Source organism: Staurois parvus, unplaced genomic scaffold (assembly GCF_062004578.1).
Source record: "Staurois parvus isolate SC_StPar_1 unplaced genomic scaffold, SC_StPar_1.0 ptg000116l, whole genome shotgun sequence".
Taxonomy (NCBI): Eukaryota; Metazoa; Chordata; class Amphibia; order Anura; family Ranidae; genus Staurois; species Staurois parvus.
The window spans coordinates 1,829,729-1,854,876 of NW_028317912.1; the positions used below are offsets into that span (position 1 = coordinate 1,829,729).

Here is a 25,148-nt window from a genome sequence, read left to right on the forward strand (position 1 = left end):
CCATACAAAGAAACCAAAACAAATACATTCAGAAAGTTATATTGGTAGAAGTTAGAAGATATGTGCCATAAAATGGAATGACACGGAAAAAGTATTGAACACATGAAGAAAGGGAGGTGCAAAAAGGCATGAAATGCCAAGACACCAGCTGAAATCTATCATTAATTAGAAAGCAATCCTGCCCCTTGTCAGTGCAAATTAATATCAGCTGGTTTAGTCTCAACTGATGGCCTATAAAAAGGTGTCTCATTACCAAGGTGTCACACAAGAAACATCTCATGATGGGTAAAAGCAAAGAGCTCTCTGGGGACCTTTTCAACCTTATTGTTGCAAAACATACAGATGGCATTGGTTACAGAAAGATTTCTAAACTTCTGAGCTCTGTTGCGGCCATAATCCGGAAGTGGAGAGAACATAATTTCACCATATACCGGCCACAACCAGGTGCTCCTCGCAAGATTTCTGGCAGAGGAGTGAAAAAAATTATCAGAAGAGTTGACCAAGAGCCAAGGACCATTGTGGAGAGCTTCAAAAAGACCTGGAATTAGCAGGTACAATTGCTTCAAAGAAATGCACTCAACCGCCATGGCCTGTTTGTACGCTCCCCACGCAAGACTCCATTGCTGAAGAAAAAGCATGTTGAAGCTTGTTTAACGTTTGCTACACAACATTTAGACAAACCTGTGAAATACTGGGAGAATATAGCCTGGTCAGATGAGATGTGATTGGTAGTCACAGAGGTCAAATGATTTGTAAAGCTCCCAATTGCAAGTATGCATCTCAGCACAGTAAAGTGTTTACCTAGGGATGCATATATGTGGCTGCTCAGCATTAAAGCCCACCTGCTGAGAGGCCACATATATGCGTACAGCTGTTGGGAAGTGGTTAAGAAGCCCAAATACTACAAAAATAAAGAAATCTTTAATGCAATATCCTTAATAGAGAGTTTTTTTTGTGAAGTTCATTAATGTTCATATTTAGGGAGATTTCCAGGCATAAAACTCAAGACTATGCTGACAGCACCATGACTTAAAGTAACTCCATACTGGAGTGATATCAGTGTCTAGGTTTACATTTGTGCATTGAAGGAATGAGCACACAATGCTGCCCTGATACCCCCAATGCACTTTGCTAATGTGCACACAAAATTGTGGACCAAAATGCATAGTACCAATGTGCCATGCATTTTGGTGCAGCATGTTTCTGTGATATTTTCATGCAGAGGGTGGCCCACTGAAATGAATGGCCTGCCCCAAACAGAAAAATGCACACACTGACGCACCTTCATATGTATTAATGGACCCTAGGCCATTTGACTATAGGAAACATGGTTAAAGTAATGTTAATAAATCACATATAATAAAGTTTTAACCTTATTTATAGTTTGGATTTTACCTGTCACACAATACACAGTCAGTGAAAAACACATTATTTATATCCTAAAAGCATGTTTTCATTTACATAATTATTAAAAAGATCACATAAAATGTAAAATCCAAACTTCAAACAAACAATAAAACCTCTTAGCTCTAGCCTCACCAAACCTTTAGCTTTTAATCAACAAAGGTTGTTTTATAGGTAATGTATAAAGAGTAACATTGAACAAAAATGAGCTGCATGGTCGAGTTGCCAGAAAGAAGCCTTTACAGCACCAATGCCACAAAAAAGTCCTTGACACGCCTCACCGGGCTTTTTTGTGGCATTGGCGCAGTAACGGATTCTTTTTGGCAACTTGACCATGCCGCTCATTTTTGTTCAAGCATCGTTGCATTCTCCTCATTTAAAACAACCACACCATCTTTTTACAGAGCAGCCTGTATTTCTCCTGAGGTTACCTGTGGATTTTTCTTTGTATCCTGAACAATTCTCTGAGAATGGCTGCATACTCTCTTGGTCTACCTGAAGTTGGCTTAGTGTCAAGAGATGGCCGAATTTTCCACTACTTAAGTGATTGAACAATACCGACTGGCTTATTCAAGGCTTTGGACGTCTTTTTATAGCCTTTTCCATCTTTATAAAGTTCTATTACCTTGTTACGCAAGTCTTTTGACAGTTCTTTTCTGCCTTCCCATGGCTCAGTATCTAGCCTGTTCAGTGCATCCATGTGGGAGCTAACCAACTCACTGACTATTTATACACACTAATTGCAATTTAAAAAGTGACAGATGTGGGAAATTAATCTTATTGCCCTCCTATTCCTTTTGTACTGAAATGTGTTGTAATTGTATTGTCTCCCCTTATATTGTAAAGTGCTGCGCAAACTGTTGGCGCTATATAAATCCTGTATAATAATAATAATTTTAACCCGTGTGTGTCACCTTGTGTGTCTGTACCAAGGCCACACAGTCCAGGGTATGTAAACTTTTGATAAGGGCCATTTGGGTTATTTTTGTTATCATTATGATTTAAAAAGGAGCCAAACAACTATTTGATAACAAATGACTTCATATGACCACTATCCTTAAATAAAAGGCAGTTTTTTGGCATGATCAGTCATATTTGCAATATCAATGACAAAATTTCACGATTTCTGCAAGGTATGCAAACTTTTAAGAACAAAACGGTGTATGCCCTTTTTTTGTTGATGTGTATTTATTAATTAATCTATTTTAGTTTAACACACCACTGTAGGTATTATGTACAAAATATACCTAACTGTTTCAGTTTGATCTACTACATTTACAGTTTAGTGGGCTGTGCTAGCAATTGCTATATTCCTCCACTAGATGGCATCTGCACACCTTAGAAATTCTGCCTATTTAGGCATGCAGTGTTCTTTATTTTTTTAATAAAATCATGATCACAATTTTCCATCTGAATGTGTTTAGGTGACAGGTTCCTTGGTGACATCGGGTATCTGTCATACAAACAATGCATAGCATGTAAGAGGGAGAATGGAATCCAGAATATTACCTGGTGGGGTTTTTCTTGTCTTCCTCTGAAATCAGAAACCAGACAAACTCTGCATAGCTCATCCTTCCCTCTCTCTGCACAGCATTCCCCCTGTGAACACATGAAATATACATTACTCTGGATGAACCTGCATAAGAGGTCTTTTCATGTAAAGGGAAAATCCAGCTTCACAGCTACATACACATTTGAAATAAATATAGAAAAACTGTTTTATGTGCCAAAGATAAAATAAATAAACACATTCTTTTGGAGGACTTTTCATTTCTGTGCTACATGCCTTCATAGCATTAATATTGTGACAACACATTTCAGGGATGAGAATTGTTGTGGCACTACCCTAGTGACAGTGTGCTTTCTGGACTAGTAGTGAACACCTCTACATTGGTGACACCTACAAGAGCTCCATTCCTGGAAATCTGCATCTTTTGTTCATTAGCCCGTAGACTCAACTACTGAAAGCCTGTTATCTGGGCTGTTACAGCTCAGTAGAATGACAGATTTTGTGTAAATACCTTTCTGAAGAATGAAATATGTTTGTGCTTATGAACTAGGAAGCTATACGATGAGTTTAAAAAGTCTTATTTTAAAAATTGTAAACAATGTCCCCCCAATGCAAATCCATCACGTCTTTCACGAAAGTTGATCCAATGTCAATCATGATGACTAGCTATCTGAGAGTGTTCCCTGGTGCCATGATGACAATCCACCAACTGCACTACTGCTGCAAAATGACAGAAGCCTAACAGGCCGGTGTTTGTGAGCTAATCTGCTGGGATCAGATCTCCAGCAGGTTTGTTAAACACCAGCCAGCTGGGGATCTGTTATTTAGTGGCGGTAACACTTTTTTTTTTCTTTTGTCGTTATGTAATTTTCAAAGGGACTACTGTACTATTGTGTAACAACATGTGTAGCCTTAAGGAACCACCCCAAGCATGTTATTTAAAGCTGAACCCTAGGTTAGAACAAAAAAGTACCCTTGTAGTGCCCCCTCTTGCACTGCAAGGGTTAATGCTAGTTATTTCTAAGGGGTAGAGGAACAGGCAGTATTATGTACACTGATTCCCTGAAGCTTTGTGGAACAGGGGTCCCCAAACTTTCTAAACAAAGGGTCAGTTTACTGTCCTTCAGACTTTAAGAGGGCCGGAGTGGCCAGTGAGAGCAGAAAATATCCCAGTGTTAGTAGGAGTAAAAAAAAAAAAAAATTACATAGTGCTTGTAGTCAGTTGAAGGAGGAATAGTGTCCAGTCATTGGTATTAGTTGAAGGAACAGTGCCCCATCATTGGTATTAGTGGGAGGAATAGTGCCCCATCATTGGTATTAGTGGGAGGAATAGTGCCCCATCATTGGTATTAGTGGGAGGAATATTGCCCCATCATTGGTATTAGTTGGAGGAACAGTGCCCCATCATTGGTATTAGTGGGAGGAATAGCACCCAATTGTTTATATCAGTGGGAGGAATTGTGCCCCATCATTGATGTAAGTGGAAGGAAAAATGTCCCATAATTGGTGCCAGTGGAAGAAATGGTGCTACCTTGTCATTATCAGTGGGAGGAATAGTACCCCGAGGGCCGGATACAGGCAAGCAAAGGACTGCAGTTTAGAGACCACTGCTTTAATACATGAGCCAACTGCAAATAGTTGTTGTTAATTACCTCCCTGCATGGGCTGGAGTTACTTGGAGTTTGTATTAACCTTTTAAACAACAAAACTTCAATACAGAAAAAAAAAAAAAGAATCAATAAAAACAAATTGTCAATACTCTAGTGTATTAATGCCAAATAAGATGATTTTGAATTGCTTGCCCCAATTGATTGTACTTTACATTTTCCTTTGTTTATCACAGACCTTATAAACATTTTACACTACATATACAGTCACTTCTCACCAACACTAGCCCCCGGTTCACATACATGTGGCCGTGCGGGCCACGTTTTGCGCGGGCACGAGAGCCCATTCATTTGAATAGACTCCAGTGCCCCGGGACACACAGAGAAGTAGTCCCTGCACTTCTGTGGAACCCGCAGCCCACAGAGGAACCTCGATTCCCAGTGCAGTTGCGATTTCCAGTGCGGGCGGCGTACCATTAGAATTAATGACCCCTGCCCACGGGTCTGCATTCTTATGTGCAGGTAATGTGGCTGCACAGATTTTTGTGCGGATCCGCAGCAGCACCACCCGCACAGATATGAACCTAGCCTAAGGCATAAAAAGGGATAGAAAAATGTACAGATTTGATTTGCATAGAATATTTTGGGTTTGTTCACACCATGCGTCTATGTGCCCTGTTTAAACCACAACATTCGTGTCATGTGCATATTTTTTCTGCACAGAAATGTGCAACATAAATGGCTCTACAAAAACGCAAAAAAAAATGTAAAACATGTTGCACATTTCTGTATAGAAAAAATACACACGACACCCGCATAGTGTTGTGAATGGGGCACATAGAAAACAATTGTTTTTTTTTGTGCCCTTGCAGAGAGAGGTGCGAAAAAAAACACGTCTCTGCACATGGTGTGCACAATGCCTTAAAATGTATCACAGGCAAAATAATAAAGTTGTAACATTCACTTTTCTGACAGGTTGTCTCCCTGCTCTGCCCACAGTCAAATCTAAGTTGTATTCAAGCATTTGTTTTGTCCAGTGGAAAATTCTCTAATGTTGCTGTAAGTCACCTGGGAACTGTAGATGCATGGAACTCTGGATCTAAATGAATATTTTATTTTCTTCTAAGCATCCTTGCAGGCTGATGTAAATAATAAGTTTACAGACAAAATCTAATAATTGTAAATTGAGTACAATGAATATATATGCAGCCTGTACAGAGTGAAAATCATATATATATACACGTTTTCCGGTCTTATGTTGTCACATTTGTCAAAAGATGGATTCTTCTTTACATCTTTAACAATGGCAGACATACAAGCAGTATTTACAATAGTAAGCCAAGAGTCTTTTCTTACCGAGTTACGGCTCCAGAAAATATCCGCTCAATTATTCTGTTTGAAGAAGCTGGAAAGAAAACAGCACAGTTCATAAAATCAAATCAAAGCAAATGTAGCAAGAGTGCCAACATTTTTGAACAATTCTCCCAAAAAGAAATTGATGGGCTCTGTGCCGGCTACACACCAGGGTAAGGAGTTCAGGGGACCAGAAGACAAGACCAAACTGGCAGGTCACTACCCAACTTCATCTTCCAGCATCTGTAAATTCTAAGATTAACCATTTTCTTAGAATTTTGTCTAAAGCCTGGTACACACTACTAGTTTTTTTGTTCAACCCAGCAGGCTAAATGAAAAAAAAAAACAAAAACTGACAGTTCAAGAGGAGCCGTTGTACTAAATACCCAATGATAGTACAGTGATATCCCCTGCTGGGCTATTTTGTCTCCCCCCCCCCCAAGGCAAAACACTCTAGGCAGTGCTCTCAGCTGGGAGTGCTGATGAAGAGCCGATCGGTGCACCTTTTTCGGTCATGCCCCTATTTAAAAATGGTGCCACACTGAAGCGTCGCGTCTGGTACTTTGTTACCATGCATTTTGACATGCACATTAGTAAGGCGAGTGCGGGTGCCTGCAAAAAGGCTACCTCTTTTTTGTGCTTAGGTTAAAATGTGAACCTGGACGAAGACATGTTTAGCCCTTCTACCAGCCCTTCTAACAACAACCCCTCCCCAAATGCAGGTTATCCATTCTTCTTTATGCTTGAGAAGTCTCTCTGCAAATCATTAAACAGTCTGAAGCCTTTGTGGCCGATTTATAAAACCTGGAGGTGAGGGTGTCTTTGGCTCTATATGTTTCCATTGCAGGTTGAAGGAAAAAAAAAGCTGGAGGTAAGTGTCTCTCTGGCTCTATTCTATATGTTTCCAGTGTAGGTTAGAAAATAAAAGATTCTGATGATTGCAGACATCCCATCAGATTTTTTTTTAGTGTTCCACACAGGCACACATATCACCCAATACTATTTAGTACCTCGCTTCTTGTGTTGTCTACCCAGTGTGCACTGGGCCCTCTTTGATGTGCATACAGAGGTGTCCTTTACATTCTAAGTAATTTTTAATCCTCTTTCATCTAAAGGATAAGTTCACCTTCATATTAAAATTTACAATAAAGGGGCCTTAAAATCTGATCAAACATCCTTCAGTGGAGAAAATATGTTCTTATTGCCATACAGGGACAATTATTAAATAGAGGGAAGTTAGTTTAACCTAGGCAGGGTAAAGTTACCCTTTAAAAAGGTCTATACTCTATAGGCCTTTATACATTTTATATAATTTTTAAACTTCAAACCCATGCATCAAATGGTCTCAAATAGTGCTGGGATATTGACTTGCACCTTAAATAGTTACTGACCCCATGACCCTGCATTCACTATATCTAGTCTCCCAGAGTACACAGAACATGTAAATGCAATTATTTTAATATATATAAATTGCCAAATACCTTTTCTCATCAGTAATACATAGCAGTCTTGTGACTTCTATCAGTGTCCAGCCAAGCACTGGTTAAAGCTTGTAAGAGGAGTTTTCATTGTCCTCTGACTGCACTATGAGGCTACATGACCCCTGACCCTCTCCCTTGACAGTGCTTATTGGCCCTGTGCTGATAACATGCACACCCCCCCTCCCCCAAAAAAAAACCTCTCTAGCAATACACACCAATTTTAACATGTGCAGAGTGCCTTCTAGGGCTCTGTACTATCAGCAGATGGATTTGGGACTGTGGAAGAAGGGGAGGATCAGCGGAGAAGGGATCAAACAGCCTTTTTAAACAAAGAGGAGGTATAACCGCTTAGGTTCCACAGTGAGTATAACAAGCATGCTTTACTGCATATACACACTGATTTTACTGTTGTGGGTTTAGTAACACTTTAACCACTTGCCTACCAGGCACTTATACCCCCTTCCTTACCAGGCCAATTTTCAGCTTTCAGCGCTGCCGCACTTTGATTGACAATTGCGCGGTCATGCAACATTGTACCCATATGAAATTTTGATCATTTTTTTCTCACAAATAGAGCTTTCTTTTGGTGATATTTAATCGCCACTGGGCGCTTTACTTTTTGCGCTATAAATTAAAAAAAGTGCAAAAAATTTGAAAAAAAAAAAAAGTTTATTTGTTTCTTTTATAAAATTTTTCAAACAGGTATTTTTTCTCCTTCACTGATTTGCGTTGATGAGGCGGCACTGATGGGCACTGATAGGCGGCACTGATAGGCGGCACTGATGGGCACTGATAGGCAGCACTAAAGGGCACTGATAGGCAGTACTAATGAGGTGGCACGAATAGGCGGCACTGATAGACAGCACTAATTAGGGGTCACGGATAGGCGGCACTGATATGCAGCACTGATAGGCGGCACTGATAGGTGACACTGATGATGGGTACTGATAGACGGCACTGACTGGCATCACTTCTGGGCACTGACTGGCGGCACTGACTGGCACAACCCCTGGGCACTGACTGGTGGCACTGACTGGCAGCACTGGTGGGTGGCACTGGTGGACAGCACTGGTGGGTGGGCACAGGTGGGTGGCACTGGTGGGCACAGGTGGGTGGCACTGGTGGGCACAGGTGGGTGGGCACAGGTGGGTGGCACTGCTGGGCACATGTAGATGGCACTGCTGGGCACAGGTAGGTGGCACTGCAGAGTGGCACAGGTGGGGGCACTGCTGGGCACAGGTGGGGGCACTGCTGGGAATGGGTGGGCGGGGCTAGTGGGCGCACAGCTGATCGGAACTTGCGGGGGTCACTGCTGGGCACCGATCATCAGGGCACTGATCATCAGTGCCCTGATGATCGGTGCCGATCCCCGCTCTGACAACTGCCGGTTCTCAGCAGTACTTTCCTCACGATCTGACAGCGTGAGGAAAGTGCAGCCGAGAACCGGCACTTGCATTTTCCTGTGATCAGCGTGTCATTGGACACCGCTGATCACGTGGTAAAAGGCCGGTGGGATCGGCCTTTCACCACATCTCGTGATCAGCTGTGTCCGTAGGACACAGCGATCACGGAGATCGCCGGGTGCGCGCCCCCTGGGGCGCGCAGGAGAGCGCGTTCTGGGAGGACGTCATATGACGTCCACTCAGAACTGGCCGGCCGCGGTGAAGCCGTCATTCGGCTATGCGCGGTCGGCAAGTGGTTAAATAAACCTCTCTTAGAGTGAAGTTTAATTATGTATATTATTAAAAAGATCTAGAGAATAACAGGAGCAGTAAGATTTTCTTGGTACCAACAAAGATAATTTTAATAGATAATTAGAATAAACAGGTGAAACTCGAAAAAGTTAGAATATTGTGCAAAAGTTCATTTATTTCAATAATGCAACTTAAAAGGTGAAACTAATATATGAGATAGACTCATTACATGCAAAGCAAGATAGTTCAAGCCGTGATTTGTCATAATTGTGATGATTATGGCTTACAGCTCATGAAAACCCCAAATCCACAATCTCAGAACATTAGAATATTGTGAAAAGGTGCAATATTCTAGGCTCAAAGTGTCCCACTCTAATCAGCTAATTAAGCCATAACACCTGCAAAGGGTTCCTGAGCCTTTAAATGGTCTCTCAGACTGGTTCAGTAGGAATCACAATCATGGGAAAGACTGCTGACCTGACAGTTGTGCAGAAAACCATCATTGACACCCTCCATAAGGAGGGAAAGCCTCAAAAGGTAATTGCAAAAGAAGTTGGATGTTCCCAAAGTGCTGTATCAAAGCACATTAATAGAAAGTTATGTGGAAGGGAAAAGTGTGGAAGAAAAAGGTGCACAAGCAGCAGGGATGAGCGCAGCCTGGAGAGGATTGTCAGGAAAAGGCCATACAAAAGTGTTGGGGACTTTCACAAGGAGTGGACTGAGGCTGGAGTCAGTGCATCAAGTGCCACCACACACAGACGGATCTTGGACATGGGCTTCAAATGTCGTATTCCTCTTGTCAAACCACTCTTGAACAACAAACAACGTCAGAAGCGTCTTACCTGGTCTAAAGAAAAACAGACCTGGTCTAATGCTCAGTGGTCCAAAATCCTCTTTTCTGATGAGAGCAACTTTTGCATCTCATTTGGAAACCAAGGACCCAGAGTATGGAGGAAGAATGGAGAGGCACACACTGCAAGATGCTTGAAGTCCAGTGTTAAGTTTCCATAGTCTGTGTTGATTTGGGGAGCCATGTCATCTGTTGGTGTTGGTCCACTGTGCTTCATTAAGTCCAGGGTCAATGTAGCCATCTACCAAGAGATTTTGGAGCACTTCATGCTTCCTTCCGCAGACAAGCTTTATGGGGATGCTGACTTCATTTTCCAGCAGGACTTGGCACCTGTCCACACTGCCAAAAGCACCAAAACCTGGTTCAGTGACCGTGGGATTACTGTGCTTGATTGGCCAGCAAACTCGCATGACCTGAACCCCATAGAGAATCCATGGGGCATTGCCAAGAGAAAGATGAGAGACATGAGACCAAACAATGCAGGAGAGCTAAAGGCCGCTATTGAAGCATCCTGGTCTCCCATAACACATCAGGAGTGCCACAGGCTGATAGCTTCCATGCCACGCCGCATTGAGGCAGTAATTGCTGCAAAAGGGGCCCAAACCAAGTACTGAGTACATATGCATGCTTATACTTTTCAGAGGTCCGTTATTGTTCTATGTACAATCCTTGTTTTATTCATTGCATGTAATATTCTCATTTTTTGAGATTGTGGATTTGGGGTTTTCATGAGCTGTAAGCCATAATCATCACAATTATGACAAATCACGGCTTGAACTATCTTGCTTTGCATGTAATGAGTCTATCTCATATATTAGTTTCACCTTTTAAGTTGCATTACTGAAATAAATGAACTTTTGCAAGATATTCCAATTTTTTGAGTTTCACCTGTAGGTACCTTAACCTGGGGTTAACACCCATCAATAATGAGCACTTGCTTTATGAATACATTCTGTATATTAGTATTTTTTTCTAGCAGTAATTTGTATTGTTTTTCCATACTCCGTACCAGGGGCGGACTGACAACATGGGGCCCCCGGGTAATAGGGGATCATGGGGCCCCGGTGTCCTTGCCCAAACTCAAAAAAGCCTATGAAAAAGGGGGTGGGCATCTCATGGGGCCCCCTACTGACCCCGGGCAGTGCCCTAATTTTCAAATGGTCAGTCCGCCCCTGCTCCGTACCGATTTTTGCATATCGCTGTGCGATTTAACTCACACTGCCATTCACAATCATTGTTTATTGTTGGCCAAGATTAAGGCCTCATGGCCAAAAAGCATTGACCCTTTCAGTGGATTTTATGAATCGTTTCTTAGAAATAAAGATTACTGAAGTGACAGTTTTGCATCATGATACAAAGAGTATTTCTCTTCTTGAAAATATTTCATATGTTTATGCAAATGTTTGCGCTTCTTGTGTATTTTATCTGGAATATACTAACAAAAATTATTGGTAATGAAAAGGACAATCATTTATGATAAACTGTGCTTTATCAAGCAAAATGTAATTTAAATAGTTTACATCTTTACAACTTTAAAGACAAACTTCCGTAATTCAGAACTGTTTGAGACCATTATCCCTTGCACTTTAACCCTTAAATGCTTTTACATTTTCCAGATTCAAACAGGATTAAAGCGGCCATCATTAAAGGGGCTGCTGCTGATATATTATAAACCATCTTTTTTCTACTGCTTGCTGAAATATTTTCATTATATTGTTACAAGCTCTTCTTATAACATTTTTTTTAACACATTTGTAGTGGTAATATTTTGCTCTCTGTTATGAGGGCATCAGTTACAGGCATATTATACAATGTAAGCCTTATTTCAGGTTACAATTATTTTCTAGTTAGGATCAACTAGATAAAAAAAAAACGTTTTGAAAATAGGTTGAATCCCCTCCAATTAAGAGACAGCTAGAAACTGATTTGTCAGAGTCTCTGCCTTCATGTGTGCAATAAACCTAAAGGAATTAAGATACCTCTTTCTGAAAGAGAACCACGCAGTGATTAAAAGGCAAAGAGGTCCCTTCTCTACTCCCACAGAGGTGAACCTTACCCCCTTTCAGAAGCTGCCCCTGTCCCACCCTGTAGACTGTGAATGGCTTGCTTTATATAGACATCAGAAGATGAAGCACAGAGGCCTCTCCTGGTGCCAGGACTCTCAGCATGATCTTGGAAGTACCCAGTACAGCAGCAGGAGATCAGTAAACAGGCATTCTCCTACTCTCTTCTGCTCTGCCTGCAGAACTGACCATTCTGCTTCTGAGCACAGCTGTGGCTCCAACAACCACCCCTTCAGTCTTGATGTAATGAACACATTCATGGCTGTGCAGGAGAGCGATAGCCAATATGTATTTTATCACCCCTGGTGCAGTATAACAAATAAAAATCCTGTTTCTAAGACTATAAATGCCTTCTTTCTAATCCATTTAATCCTGATGACATCACTGCAGTGTCGGAGTAGTTAAGTATCCTCTCCTTGCAGTTTAGGTGCAGTTATATGGCAACGCTTATCCATACTCACCATGATCGTTGTATCTTGCCAAGTCCTTCTGGTCGATGTACAGGTCATGGTCAGTATCCAGTTCCCAGAACTTGCAGTAGATGACATAGAAGTGTTCATAGGAAAAATAATCTGTCACTTGGTTGATGTCATCTTCTTCTTCCAGCAGAGCCAGTGTCTGTATAACAAGAAATATGCACAACGAACATTAAATCAAATATTTCTGCTATGAATGCACTGAGTGGTAGAACCTATACATAGGATTAAAAACCCCCCAAAAAACTAGAAAAAAAAATCTATGCTTTCACAGCATATTTATTAAACATAAAGTGAAATATATATTATTGAATATAGAAAGTATTTGCCTATTTGTTTAAAGGTACTCACTGCTACTACCCATCTGCAATTTAAGACCAATAAGCTTAAGTTAGGCAGGTGTCTCCTCATGAAACACGTGATGAGGCAGCACAAAAAATTGTTGGTGAGTGGGTGCACTGGACACCCTAGCTGCCATTGTGCAATATTCTGGTGCCCAGTGCGCTCCTGTGCCTTTAAGGAGGGGTGGGCTCCCTCAAGTTCACTTGCCCTTGGTCTAGCCATTAAATACATGTGCCTCTACTATGGGGGCTCTCAAAATTTGTAGAGTTAGGACCACAGAATATCGGGGTGCCGTGACGAGGCTCTGTGGCTTATGTATGTATTTGCAAATGTGTGCCAACTAAACCCCTGTCTTTAACGCATACTGTTAGACAGGTTAATTTGGTTGTTGGCAAGCTGGCTGGCAAGTTGAGCTGGGAACTTTATTTTCTTTCTTTTTTTACATGTAATGAGGCACCTACCGGACCATAAAATGTTCTGGACTAGTCTGAGGCCCATCTTACAGTGGAGCCCACACACTGTACCTACCTTTCATCTTTGCAAAAATAAAAATAGAAAAATTGTCCATCTTCATGCTACAACAAATGCTCATATCAGAAGTGGTCACCCCCTCCAGGGAGGCTATAAATGGCCTGATCATTGTACAAGCATTACACTTCAATAGCAATTACACTTTACGTGGAGTCTTCCAGGTCATTTATATAATGTAACAGGCCATGAAGCAGTAACACATATTTAAGGGGTAACATGTAGTAGCAATTCTTACCTGAAGGAAGTTACTTCTGCGAAGTTCAGTAGGTGTGATTCTTCCAGACCAGGACCTGTTCACTGTGTAGAATATTCTCTGAATGACCTGCAGAGTTCAAGAAGTAAATGTATACAGATTAGCAAAAGGATCTAATCAGTGTGTTATAAGTAGAGTTGAACCAGTGCTGATGCTGAGCATTTGCACGACTACTTGTGCAAATGCTCCAATATTAAAACGGATACTTTTTTGCAAATTCATTGCAGCTTGCATTGAAGCAAATGCAGCTGCAAGCTATGATGAAATCAGAGGCTTTGATAGTAGCCTGATTTCAAAGCAGCATAGTGTGGCTTTGAAATCGCGCTACTTCAGCGCAATTTCCACAAGCACAATAGCCATAGATCAGTGTGATTTGGACCTCCAATTTCATTGCAGCTTGCAACTAAAAAAATTCAATGCATGTTGCAATGAAATCACAAATGGGGTATGACTTGTCATGCGATTTGTAACTGTCAAATCACATAAATTGCACTGGTGTGAACCATAAAAAAAAATGCATACAAGGGCAAAATAGGCATCGATAATTGATACCTTGAGAAAAAGTATCGGTACTCTTACTTGGTCTTAAAAAACTGGTATTGGTGCATCCCTAGTTAGAAGTTACACTAACTGCACAGAGTAGGAATACTAATCATTCTGAGATCGGTGTGAGCTGCCACATAATTTCCAATTACAATCAAAACACATTTTAGTAGGTGTGTGTGTGTGTGTGTGTGTACTAATTTGGGTAAAACTGAAGATTTTGTAATCTTAAGTTATATTATTAACCTTACTGTCATGTAATGAGCTAAACAAATGTTCTATAAAACTCAGTTTTGTAAAAATTTTGGAAATTCTTCATGTTCATTGAGATATTGATTAAAATCTTACTTTTCAAAGGGGGTGTACTCATTTATGCCGAGCACTGTAAATGATGTGATATAACCCTGAAGATGTTTATAACTGTTTTTGTAGGAAAGATTCTTGAATCTTTCCTTGGCCCAGGGAATTGTTAAAATGATTGGGCTTACATGAATAAACAAAGTTTTATATAGTGCTTTTAGTTTTTTTTACATTATTGATATAGGAACTCCAAGGAACAAATAAAAAAGCAGGCTGGTCTTTGGTAAAAGCAAAGGCAGAATATGACAGCTTACATTGTCGGGCTGCAGGCGCTTGCTTAGCAATACATAAAATGAAAGTTTGCAATAGCCTAGATTCACTTCCTTTAACATTTAAAAAGTAGGTTGGGACACAATTCTGTAGCAGATAGATCTGCAATGTGCTTTGTTGCCATTTATCTATCTTGCACCCATGGATGAAGGACTTTGAGATTACTTCCAAGTCCTGGCACAGGTGAAAGCATACACACCAGCACTCTTCTTCTAAGCAGTGTACTAAAATAAAACCTTTGCATTAGCAATGTGTCACTTTACAAAATTACTAGGGAGTTTGGTGCCTTACATAGGGATCTCCCTTAATCTAAGATTTTAGTAATCCAAAACTGGTAGTTTACAGCTGCATCCCACAATGGTAACAGGGATGGGCTGCAGATACTGATGATTTTGAGTTGACTTCCAAGAAACAGTAAGGTGCAAACAGGAAGAAATCAAGAATACTTGACTCTTATCTCTTGTTAATTGTCATTTCCAGTACATCATATATAAAGTAAAACCTACATACTCACCTAGGTGGGTGCTGCACTTGTTCCCTGCCACCTCTAAAACAGAGAACTGAGGAATCAGCAGTTGCTCAGTTCTTGGTCTACAGTGAGCTGTGTGCTGGTAGCTCTCAGTCACCGGCTTTCTTTTCTGCCCCTCCAGAGCTCACTGGAGCATCAGGCTGTGGAGGGAGCGGAAGCGACGAAGTTCAGCCAGCTGCTGGTTCCAACATCTTGGTAGATCCTAACTCTACAGTCAAGATCTCTCCAGAACCTGGACTAGCTCAGTGACTTCAGCCCATTGTTGGCTGAAAACTAGTTACAGGAGTGCAGAACGAAGTGCACTCCTGTGACCCACAGGAGAAGCAGGGCCAAAAGAGCTCTGGCCCTACTTCTCCTTTAAAGGGGAAAGTTACAGGGTTACGGTGTATATATTAAAGCATACTGCTTAGTAAACCACTGCAGCCTGCATTATCTGAGCAAACTAGTCCCAACCTTATTTAGCAATGGTCATCGATATAGCTTAGAACAAATTACCAACCTTTTCCGTTGGGCAACAAGGCTACCCAACACTTTAGGAGAGTCAACAATGAGGCTTCTACTGCATATTATTCAGTGAACATTGCCCATCATTGCCGGTGTCCATCCGAGTTTTACTCATGATCCCAGTACCAGCCCCAAGCCTTAAACTGTAAACTAAAGTGTAAAAACTTGTTCTCCTATTTTGAAAAGAGTATTTGAGAGTAATAACCCTGTCTGCTTTTTTTTTGCCATCTGTGTCCCATTGGGGAAGATTTCCCTTTACTTTCTGTCCCATAGCCAAAACAGGAAGTGAAAGAAAATCCTCCCAAAGTGAGAGAATCCCAGTGTGTCACCAGAACTAGTGGCCCTATTTCCCCTCTATTAGTGTTCTGATGTCAATCCAAAATTTGGGACTTTCTTATACTTTTACTTTCATTATAATGGTAAACAGGACAAATAGAGAGAATGAATTTCCCTAATGGGGAACAGGCAGCAATAAAGACAGATAGGTGTTCTAATTCCTCACCATTCTACCCAAAACTAAAACAAAAAAAAGATTTGCATTCAGTTACACTTGCTTTACAGGTTAACGCATTATGTGAGAAATAGTCATGCATATACTAATTTGTCTGGGCACTCACCGTTGTTATGTATCGGGAGTGAAATTCTGGAGCTTCTTTAAGAAATGTTAATCCAGGATGTGTGTCCACAATGTCCTGAAACAGAAAGAAAGAGATTTATAAATCGTGTAAATAGTAGGTGAAGATACAAGCTTGGAGGTTTCCTCGGTGGAATTCACAAAAATGTAGCAAGGAACACATTACTTTTTTGTGGTTTAAAAATGAATTCCAGGCATTCAGCCACTTTCTTTAAAGTTCTGGTTTACTAGGGGGTTGAGCCCATTGAGGTGCCACCTCGTGGACGTATCTCTTTGAACTAAAATTTTAACTGAGCACCAGAGTACAGCTATCGTTATACTTTCAGTGGTCTGTGCTATCTAGTTTTAGCTTCTGAAGAGTCATATGCAGCAGCTCTGCTCGCTCTCTCCCCTTCTCCTGCCCAATCATAGAGCACTTTGTAATATGTGAACTCATACACAAAATACAAAGCCATTCTTTGAACAGGCAGCAAAGGGGAGGAACGGGCAGAAATGCTGTTGTATGAAAGGAAAGCATCTCTCGTGTCAGAGTGTCAGGAGTTTAGTGATAGCTGTACTCCCACAGCTCAGTAAAACATTCAGTCGAATATAGAAGAGGTAAGTCCATGAGGTTGCAAGCACCTTGTTGGACCTGACCCATAGTAAACCAGCAGATTTTATACAGTGGTTGATTTAATGGAATTCAGCTTTAATGTGCAAATAGACCTGATAGTTTCAGGAGTATAACTCCTCTATATTAAAGGGTTCATAATATACATTTCCTACACAGGACAGATCAGAGTATTTGGAAAGAGGGCAATGTATTTTCCTTTGTTTTCAATGTCTGGTTGTCATTTGTGAGCTATCACACCAATGACACCAGAAACAAACTCAGCACAACCACAATTGTGCTTGCCAGTTCCCAAACAAGGGGAATCCCTCCCACTGCACTATAGTATTCTGACAGCAGAAAGTTTCCCCACCATCAGAATACAATGATCACTGCTACCGGCTATATTCTGCGGCAGCGACCAGGGGCAGACTGACCATTTGGAAACTCGGGCACTGCCCAAGGTCTGTAGGGGGCCCCATGAGATGCCCCTGGTACCTTTTTCATAGGCTTTTTTGAGTTTGGGCAAGGACACAGGGGCCCCATGAGCCCCTATTGCCCGGGGGCCCCATGAGTTGTCAGTCCGCCCCTGGCAGTGGCTATGCTTAAAACACCTGACAGGCTTGTTTACTGTAGTTGATCGATAGATCGACTTCAGTACAACCAGCCTTCCCAAAGACAGATGAAATTCATCCATGTTTCTGCTAAACCGTCCAAATTTCAAACAGTTTATGGTCGGCTATAGACATTAAAAAAACTCTTTTTACTTCTACCTTACAGTATCAAATGTTAAGTAAAAATACAATAGTAACCAATGAATAAAAATCAATACAAATCACCTAATGTATGGGTATTATTTGCATTATCAGGCTGCTGAATTATTTTTTTCTTCTTGGCTATCAGCACAATGCTTCCCTATCCTCAAGCATCAATTACATTCAGTTTTGATTCCCTCTCCAATTGCACTGTTGAGAGCTAATGCATCTGAATACAGAGAAGTTGGGGTTTTGGTAAAGCAATGCTCTGCATGCTTGAGCAAGCTGTTAATTGGCAAAGCACAAATGCTACAAAAAAAATTCTACAAAGGAAAGGCCACTCCTAGGGATTGCTACCAAATAGAACAGAGGAAGAAACAGTTACCCTTTATACTTCCTTGAATCTGCTACAAAAAACTCAATGCCATTACCCTGAAGGACGACTGAAAGGTACATAATACAAATTTTCAGTAAACTATATCTAAACCCAAAAACACAAATATTAAATATTGCAGCTTACCATTCACTATATGGGATGGCTGCATTTTCCCCCCATTTATTTTCACCAACTCACTGTCTCTGCTAGAATGGCATTCACTCACCACCCTGTATTAGGGAGGAGCAGTGTTGTCACCCCCGGATAGAAGTGTGCTTGAACTAATATATTTTGCAGAGCAAGTGAAGCAAATAAGTTTAAAGTTGGGGTTGACATACCCTTTAATGCAGCATGAAAACATTTGGCATTCAAGTAGTACAGTGCCTCCCAAATCTGTCATTAGATCCCACAAAGGACACTTGTCCCTCCAGTCTCACCTGCAGGAGGGGGATGAAGTCTTCTTGCTCTAAATAGCTACAGCCTGGTTTTGCTAAAAGGTAGATGAATTTGGAAGTGTCATCGTGACAGTTCTGTAGCAACCTGCAAATCAATAAAAAGGTATCTTTCAGAATAAAGCATATGCATAAAATGTATCCTACTTGTCACAAACTGAGCCAACACTGGCATTAAACTGTATAGATGATTGTATTTATTATACTACTTCATACATCCAATTATTACAGTGTGGTAACTGGCAGTAACCGATAATACTGCTGCTATGTAAAAGCCTAAGGACAAAGTAAAACTGCTGGAAACTTAGTAACCGGGGAGGATGCTATGTAAAGCAGACAGTTTTTACTTCAGAACCTTCATGTCTTTCAACATATGGCTGTGCAAAGAGCAAGGGCGAAAAATATATTCATTTGGTAACAGATGTCCACATCTTGCTCTCTCTTTCTGTTCCTTACCTCCTTATGGAATCAGCCCCACTGATAAAAATGTCTAGGCTTTGTGAAAGTGAGTTAAGAAGTAAATGCTTGATACTTACTTTCTCCACGTTGCAATAAATGAATGCACAGACACAAATCCCGTCCTCTCTCCTCCGGCCGCATTAAACAGAGCTGCTTTCCAGTACAGAGGACAACCACATATCTACAGAGAGAAGACAGGGTGAAGAGGTTCAACAGCAGCAAAATAACACAAATGCAAGCTGGTTCACTAATATGTAACAGAAGCAATATACAGTACATGTACTAATAGCATGACACATAATAACTCAAGTTTGACTTCTTGCTTGTGTGTCTGATGAATGCTCTGAGCTGGTCAAAAAATGGGGTGCCAGTCATTCTACCATTCTATGCAGCAGCAGGATTTAGTAATTAATTCATGTGAAACCTGCTTCCATGGACTTTATTAGATAACAGGAATGGTGTGCAGTCAGGTTCAAAATAGAAAACGTCATAAAGAGAAGACTATATGTCCTCCCCGTTACTGATAACTACTTCGATTACCATTTTTTAAAGTGGGACTGCATGTAGTCCTAAAATACCATTTAAACTGTGTCATTTGAACACTGCATGCATTTTTAATTAAAACTAGAATAGGTAACTGAAATGCCAATATCATCCTCCTGTAATACTCTGCACAACAATGTCAGTCTAACATGCTTACAGGAGAAGACAGCAGAAGAATGAACTCATCTCTTAGATTGTAAGCTCCAAGGAGCAGGGCCCTCCTTTCCCTCTTGTTTTGAACTGTATTGTTGCTGTATTGTCTCCCGTTATATTGTAAAGTGCTGAGCAAACTGTTGGCGCTATATAAATCATGTATAATAATAATCCTTGGACCAGGTTGTGTTGCTTAAAAGAGAAGTATGGCTAAAGCTTTTCTGGCCATACAGGCAGTCCCTGAGTTACAAACATCAGACTTACCAACGATTCAAGAATGTACCTACTAAACCTATCTTGTTCGTAAGGTGCGGACTGCCTGTACTTCACTTGTGGGTCACAAAACAATTACTTTTGTCCTCATGTGACCCAGAATCAGCTAATAGTGGGCTATTGTCTGCTCCAAGCTTTTGAAGCATCCCAACAATATTGTCGGGATCCATCCCACTGCCTGATTAACAGCTGGTTCTGCCTCTCAGGGCGCAGCTATAAAATACTTCTACAAAGTGCAGGCTGATGCCTTTCTGGAATTGCCTGGTTACAGAATCCAACACCTTGTGCCCTTCCTCCAGGGCTAGCAGCCAAGAGACTGTTGAACTGTGTAAAGTAATGATTTGTTTTACCTTGGCAATCTTTCCCATTTCATAAATATCTGCCTTTTCATCCTCCATACTGGCAAAGGTTGCTTCAGTCTTGTTGATGATGTCCTCATGGTTGTTGCCGGGGTTGGGCAGTCCTCTGGGGAAGTAGAATCGTGGAATGTTTAAAGACAGGGAAGGGGTGGCTGTTACTTTGTTTGCAGGTGGAGGGGAGGCAGGTCGAGTAATTACTGGAGGAGTGACAGGGGCGGGAGGAGGGGTCCCTGGCTTCTTCTCCTGCTTGTTCTGAACCTGAAAAATTATATACAATGGAAATACGTCATTAGATGAGCAAGCAACATTCATATAAACACAAGTCACATACATTTTCTAATGAAGTACAAAATTCACTCTTTTCTCTCCTACACATAAAACAGTTTATTGTTCATATAATGTACAACTAGAATTAATCTGTAACAGAAGAACTCAACCTGCCGCTCTTTACCTTACCTCTGGCCAGATGCTGGAACCTGTGGTCCTGTCAATCCCAGGATATATAAGATGCCTGTAACATATAACTAAGCTAGGTATTCACACTAAAACATGAATCTTTGTTCCAACAGGACAGTCAACGTTTCAGTCACAGGACAAGGTCGGTGGGTGTATTTTAGCCCCAAGCACATCAGGTGCAGGGTCTAAAACAGGGGTACTCACACTTTCTAAACAAAGGACCAGTTTACTGTCCATCAGTATTCAGGGGGCAGGGCTGTGGCCAGTGGGAGTAGAAAATGTCTTGGGGTTAGTGGGAGTAACAAATGCTACATCTTTAGTGGGAAGAAGGATGCCCCATCATTGGTGTCAGAGGAATAGTGCCCCATTGCTAGCCTAAGGGGGAGGGCTAGAGCTTCATCACTGGTGTCAGTGGGAGGAATAGTGCCACATTGTTGGTGGCAGTGGGAGAAACAATGCCCCATTGTTGGTGTCAGTGGGAGAAACAATGCCCCATGGATGGTGTCAGTAGGCAGAAGGGTGCCCCATCATTGGTATCAATGGACAGAGGAGTGCCCCATAATTGGTTATCAGTGAGGGGAAAAGCTCCCCAATGTTTATGTCATTGGTAAGTATCATGCCCCCATTGTTGGTGTCAGTAGGAGGAATAATTACCCAAGGGCTGGATAAAGGCAAGCAAGGGCCACATCTGGCTCCGGGGCCACAGTTTGGAAACCACTGGTCCACAGTAATATTTCAACATTCCCAGTACTAATATGTGAAAACTATGTCGTTAACTCACTTGAACCATGGATGGCACGCAAACATACAGATAGGTATTAAAAAGGGATATCTCACAAATAAATAATCATATTATAAGCATTAAGCCAAAGAGGAAAAAAGCCAACAAGCTTTCAAGTACCAAAAATGTATGACAAATGTTAAAAATTAAAGCTGGCCACACATGGATCAAAATTTGGTGAGTTCAGAAGGGACTGGCCAAGATTCAAAACAAGTATGGGAAAGCTGATTGTACCCCCCCCCCCACCCCCACTACCAGCAGAACACAATTTATTTTTACAATAAGAAATCTGATAGGTGTTCTACCCCTACCCTATACAAATTCAAGAAAACATTTTGCTTAGATACATGTGGAACAAATGGAAAAATGTATTTGTATACAATCATATATTACAGAAAATCCATTAAAATAGGATGGTCACTACACAGATATTTGGAGGCTATGTCTTTCTTGCAGAAAATAACTACTTTTAAATTTAAATGCTTCCAATGACTAGGACTGGTGGGTACATATATTAGAAAATGTGATACAAAGTCATACACTGCCATCTCAATGGCAGCATGCATTGAAAATACAAAATTACTGCAGGATGAAATCGAACACATGCAGTCTTTACTATTGAGATGTATGGCAATGGGGTAAAGTTTCAAGACACTACCGTAATTTAGCTTTCTGCAGGTAACATTTTTTTCATCTTTTACATGCTGTAAGTAGACTGTATTAGCACATGATGAAAACCCTAAGAGAACAGATACTTCATATTTTGATGCACTCCTAAACATTTATTGCTTAGAAGCAATAAAAATAAAAAAACAACACTACACAGATTACTAAAATTGCAATAAAGTACATGGAGGATGAATGTGAGTTTAAGTGTGTTTGAGCTTCTAAGACAGAAGCAGACCTGAAATAGCAGTGAGAAGATCCAACCACCAAATCACTGTTCTTTGGAACGATTGTAGTATAAGCATGTCGCCTTCAGATTTTGGTACTATAGATTGTGCATGTTTATGTTTCTGCCTCTTTGTAGGACAGCAATGACAGGTTGTTTTTGAGTGCCCAGGAAATTCTGAAAACTCTACAAAATTCAAACATATATACTTTTCTTCTTTTGGCTGTATTGTCAAATGGTTTTATTTACTATGTTATTTAAAGAATTTTGTTTTCCCCAGTAGTAGTTGTTGGGATTATGCACATGGCCACAAAGGCTATATATGGTCAAGAAGGGGCATATTTCTACACCCAGGCATCACAGGTATTTGCATAAAGCTGCAATGACAAACTGACAGATGCTGTGGCTATACAGATACCACAAATGCGTACAGAGATGGATGAGTGGCACTGGATACAAACAGCATTTATCCAGAGCCACTCATCCATCCCTGTATGCATGCAACCGCTCTAATGTGCGTTTATATCCATGGCATCAGTCAAATTGTCATTGATTTGTACAGGTTGCTGTTTATGGATGTATGCAAACACCTGCGCTTCATGGGCGCAGAAATACACTCTGTCTTGACAATGTATGGCCCCGTGCCCATGTGCATCAGCCCATAATGTAAAGCTGATCTCAAAAAGTAAAGATTTGCTATATTATAGAGAAAATCTTGAAATGCTAATTGTGTCCAAGCAGTCCCCTGATTTTTCCCAAGAACAGCAGTGAAGTTCCTGGTATGAGTAGGTCTAGGGCACTCCTGTGTCTACAGCCTCATAGCTGTATATCTGCAGTGTGACTCTAAGGCTCTTCTAGGTTTAATCGCTGTGTCGCTCAAGGTTTTCTTTGCTAGAGGCTCTGATGTAAGGACACAAACCCTGCCTTTGCAGAACAAGGCATGGTAAGTCACTATTGGGGAACTGATCAGCTGTTTGGAGATCCCAGGCTATGCTGGTGACTAAAAGAACAAAATGAAACCAGCGCTCAAATTTTCATGCTGACTAAGGAGATTCTGAATGCCAAATGTTGAGGTGCAGCCCTTCAGAGATCAGGAAATCTAGGTGATGGTGAACAAAAACAAACAAGGGCGCACTCCCATCGTGCATTAACGTGGTACACCACTTATTTATTGAAAAATTATAAATACTCACAAACCAAAAGGGATAAAAACAGAACAGGTGATCCGTAAGGACAGTCCAATGGATTCAAACACCTTGTAGGGGATAGGTTAACACGTTTTGGGAGACGAACCCCCTTCCTCAGAGCTAAAATGTAGACCTGCTAGTCCAACTTACGTAGGCCAATAAATGGGATAAAGAAATGGACACACCTCCCTTCCCACACACGCAACTGGCCGCCCAATCAAAGAACAGCCAATAAAAACAAACGAGAGGAAAAAAAAATATATATTGAATATAGACGTATCAATGACAAAAAAAAATAAATAAATAAAAATAATGACAAAAATTATGATACCATTATCATTATTCTTCTTTATTTTTGTCATTGATACATCTATTTTCAATATATATTCTTTTTTTTTCCTCTAGTTTGTTTTTATTGGCTTTTCTTTGATTGGGCGGCCAGTTGCGTGTGTGGGAAGGGAGGTGTGTCCATTTCTTTATCCCATTTATTGGCCTACTTAAGTTGGGCTAGCAGGTCTACATTTTAGCTCTGAGGAAGGGGGTTTGTCTCCCGAAACGCGTTAGCCTATCCCCTACAAGGTGTTTGAATCCATTGGACTCTCCTTACGGATCACCTGTTCTGTTTTTATCCCTTTTGGTTTGTGAGTATTTATAATTTTTCAATAAATATGTGGTGTACCACATTAATGCACGATGGGAGTGTGCCCTTGTTTGTTTTTGTTTATGCTGGTGACTAGCCTATTGCCCACTACCTGCCTTTTCAAGCACAGATTCCAGAGTTCAGTTCTTCTTTGAGGCCTCGTTCACACCATAATTGCAGAAAAAATTATGGAAACCGACATGCAGATTTCACTTGCAGAGACATCAGTTTTCATGCGTGCTTTACGAAGTTTTATACATGTTGTGGATTCCTGCGCAGAAAAAAATCTGCACGTGATTCTAATGTTGTGGTGTGAACAGGGCACATAAGAACAATTGATTTCCTTGTGCCCTTGCAGAACACATGCAGAAAAGCTGATGGCTCTGCACCATGGTGTGAACAAGCTCTTAACCAACCAGTGTTACCTCTGACATACAAAGCCATTCATAACGCTGCCCCAAACTACTTCACTGACCTGATAACCAAATACCACCCTACCCGTGCCCTTCGCTCCTCAAAAGACCTCCTACTCTCTAGCTCCCTGGTCTCCTCCTCCCACGCCCGACTGCAGGACTTCTCCAGGACTTCCCTCATCCTCTGGAACTCCCTACCCCAATCCATCAGACTGTCACCTACCCTTCTCACCTTCAGGCGCACCCTGAAAACCCATCTCTTCAGGGAAGCCTACCCCACCCTCACCTAACAGAGCCATTCTCCTCCACTCCTCCTACCACTCCATCCCCCACAGCCACTTCCTCCTGTACCTCTACCCCCTCCCTCCTAGATTGTAATCTCGAAAGAGCAGGGCCCTCGAACCCCTCGTGTATTG

General features: G+C 41.2%; 1 protein-coding gene across 1 annotated transcript in view; it reads right to left on the reverse strand.

Annotated features, from left to right (window-relative positions):
- The window catches only part of PPP2R3A (protein phosphatase 2 regulatory subunit B''alpha), a 315,656-nt gene that overhangs the window by 15,421 nt on the left and 275,087 nt on the right, over positions 1 to 25,148 (reverse strand). The window contains exons 5-12 of the mRNA XM_089671953.1: positions 20,355 to 20,621; positions 19,113 to 19,216; positions 18,562 to 18,664; positions 16,388 to 16,462; positions 13,547 to 13,633; positions 12,424 to 12,580; positions 5,878 to 5,926; positions 2,914 to 3,003 (exon numbers count right to left, since the gene is read on the reverse strand). Coding sequence (XP_089528079.1) covers positions 2,914 to 3,003; positions 5,878 to 5,926; positions 12,424 to 12,580; positions 13,547 to 13,633; positions 16,388 to 16,462; positions 18,562 to 18,664; positions 19,113 to 19,216; positions 20,355 to 20,621 — 932 coding nt within the window. The remainder of the gene's footprint in view (positions 1 to 2,913; positions 3,004 to 5,877; positions 5,927 to 12,423; positions 12,581 to 13,546; positions 13,634 to 16,387; positions 16,463 to 18,561; positions 18,665 to 19,112; positions 19,217 to 20,354; positions 20,622 to 25,148) is intronic.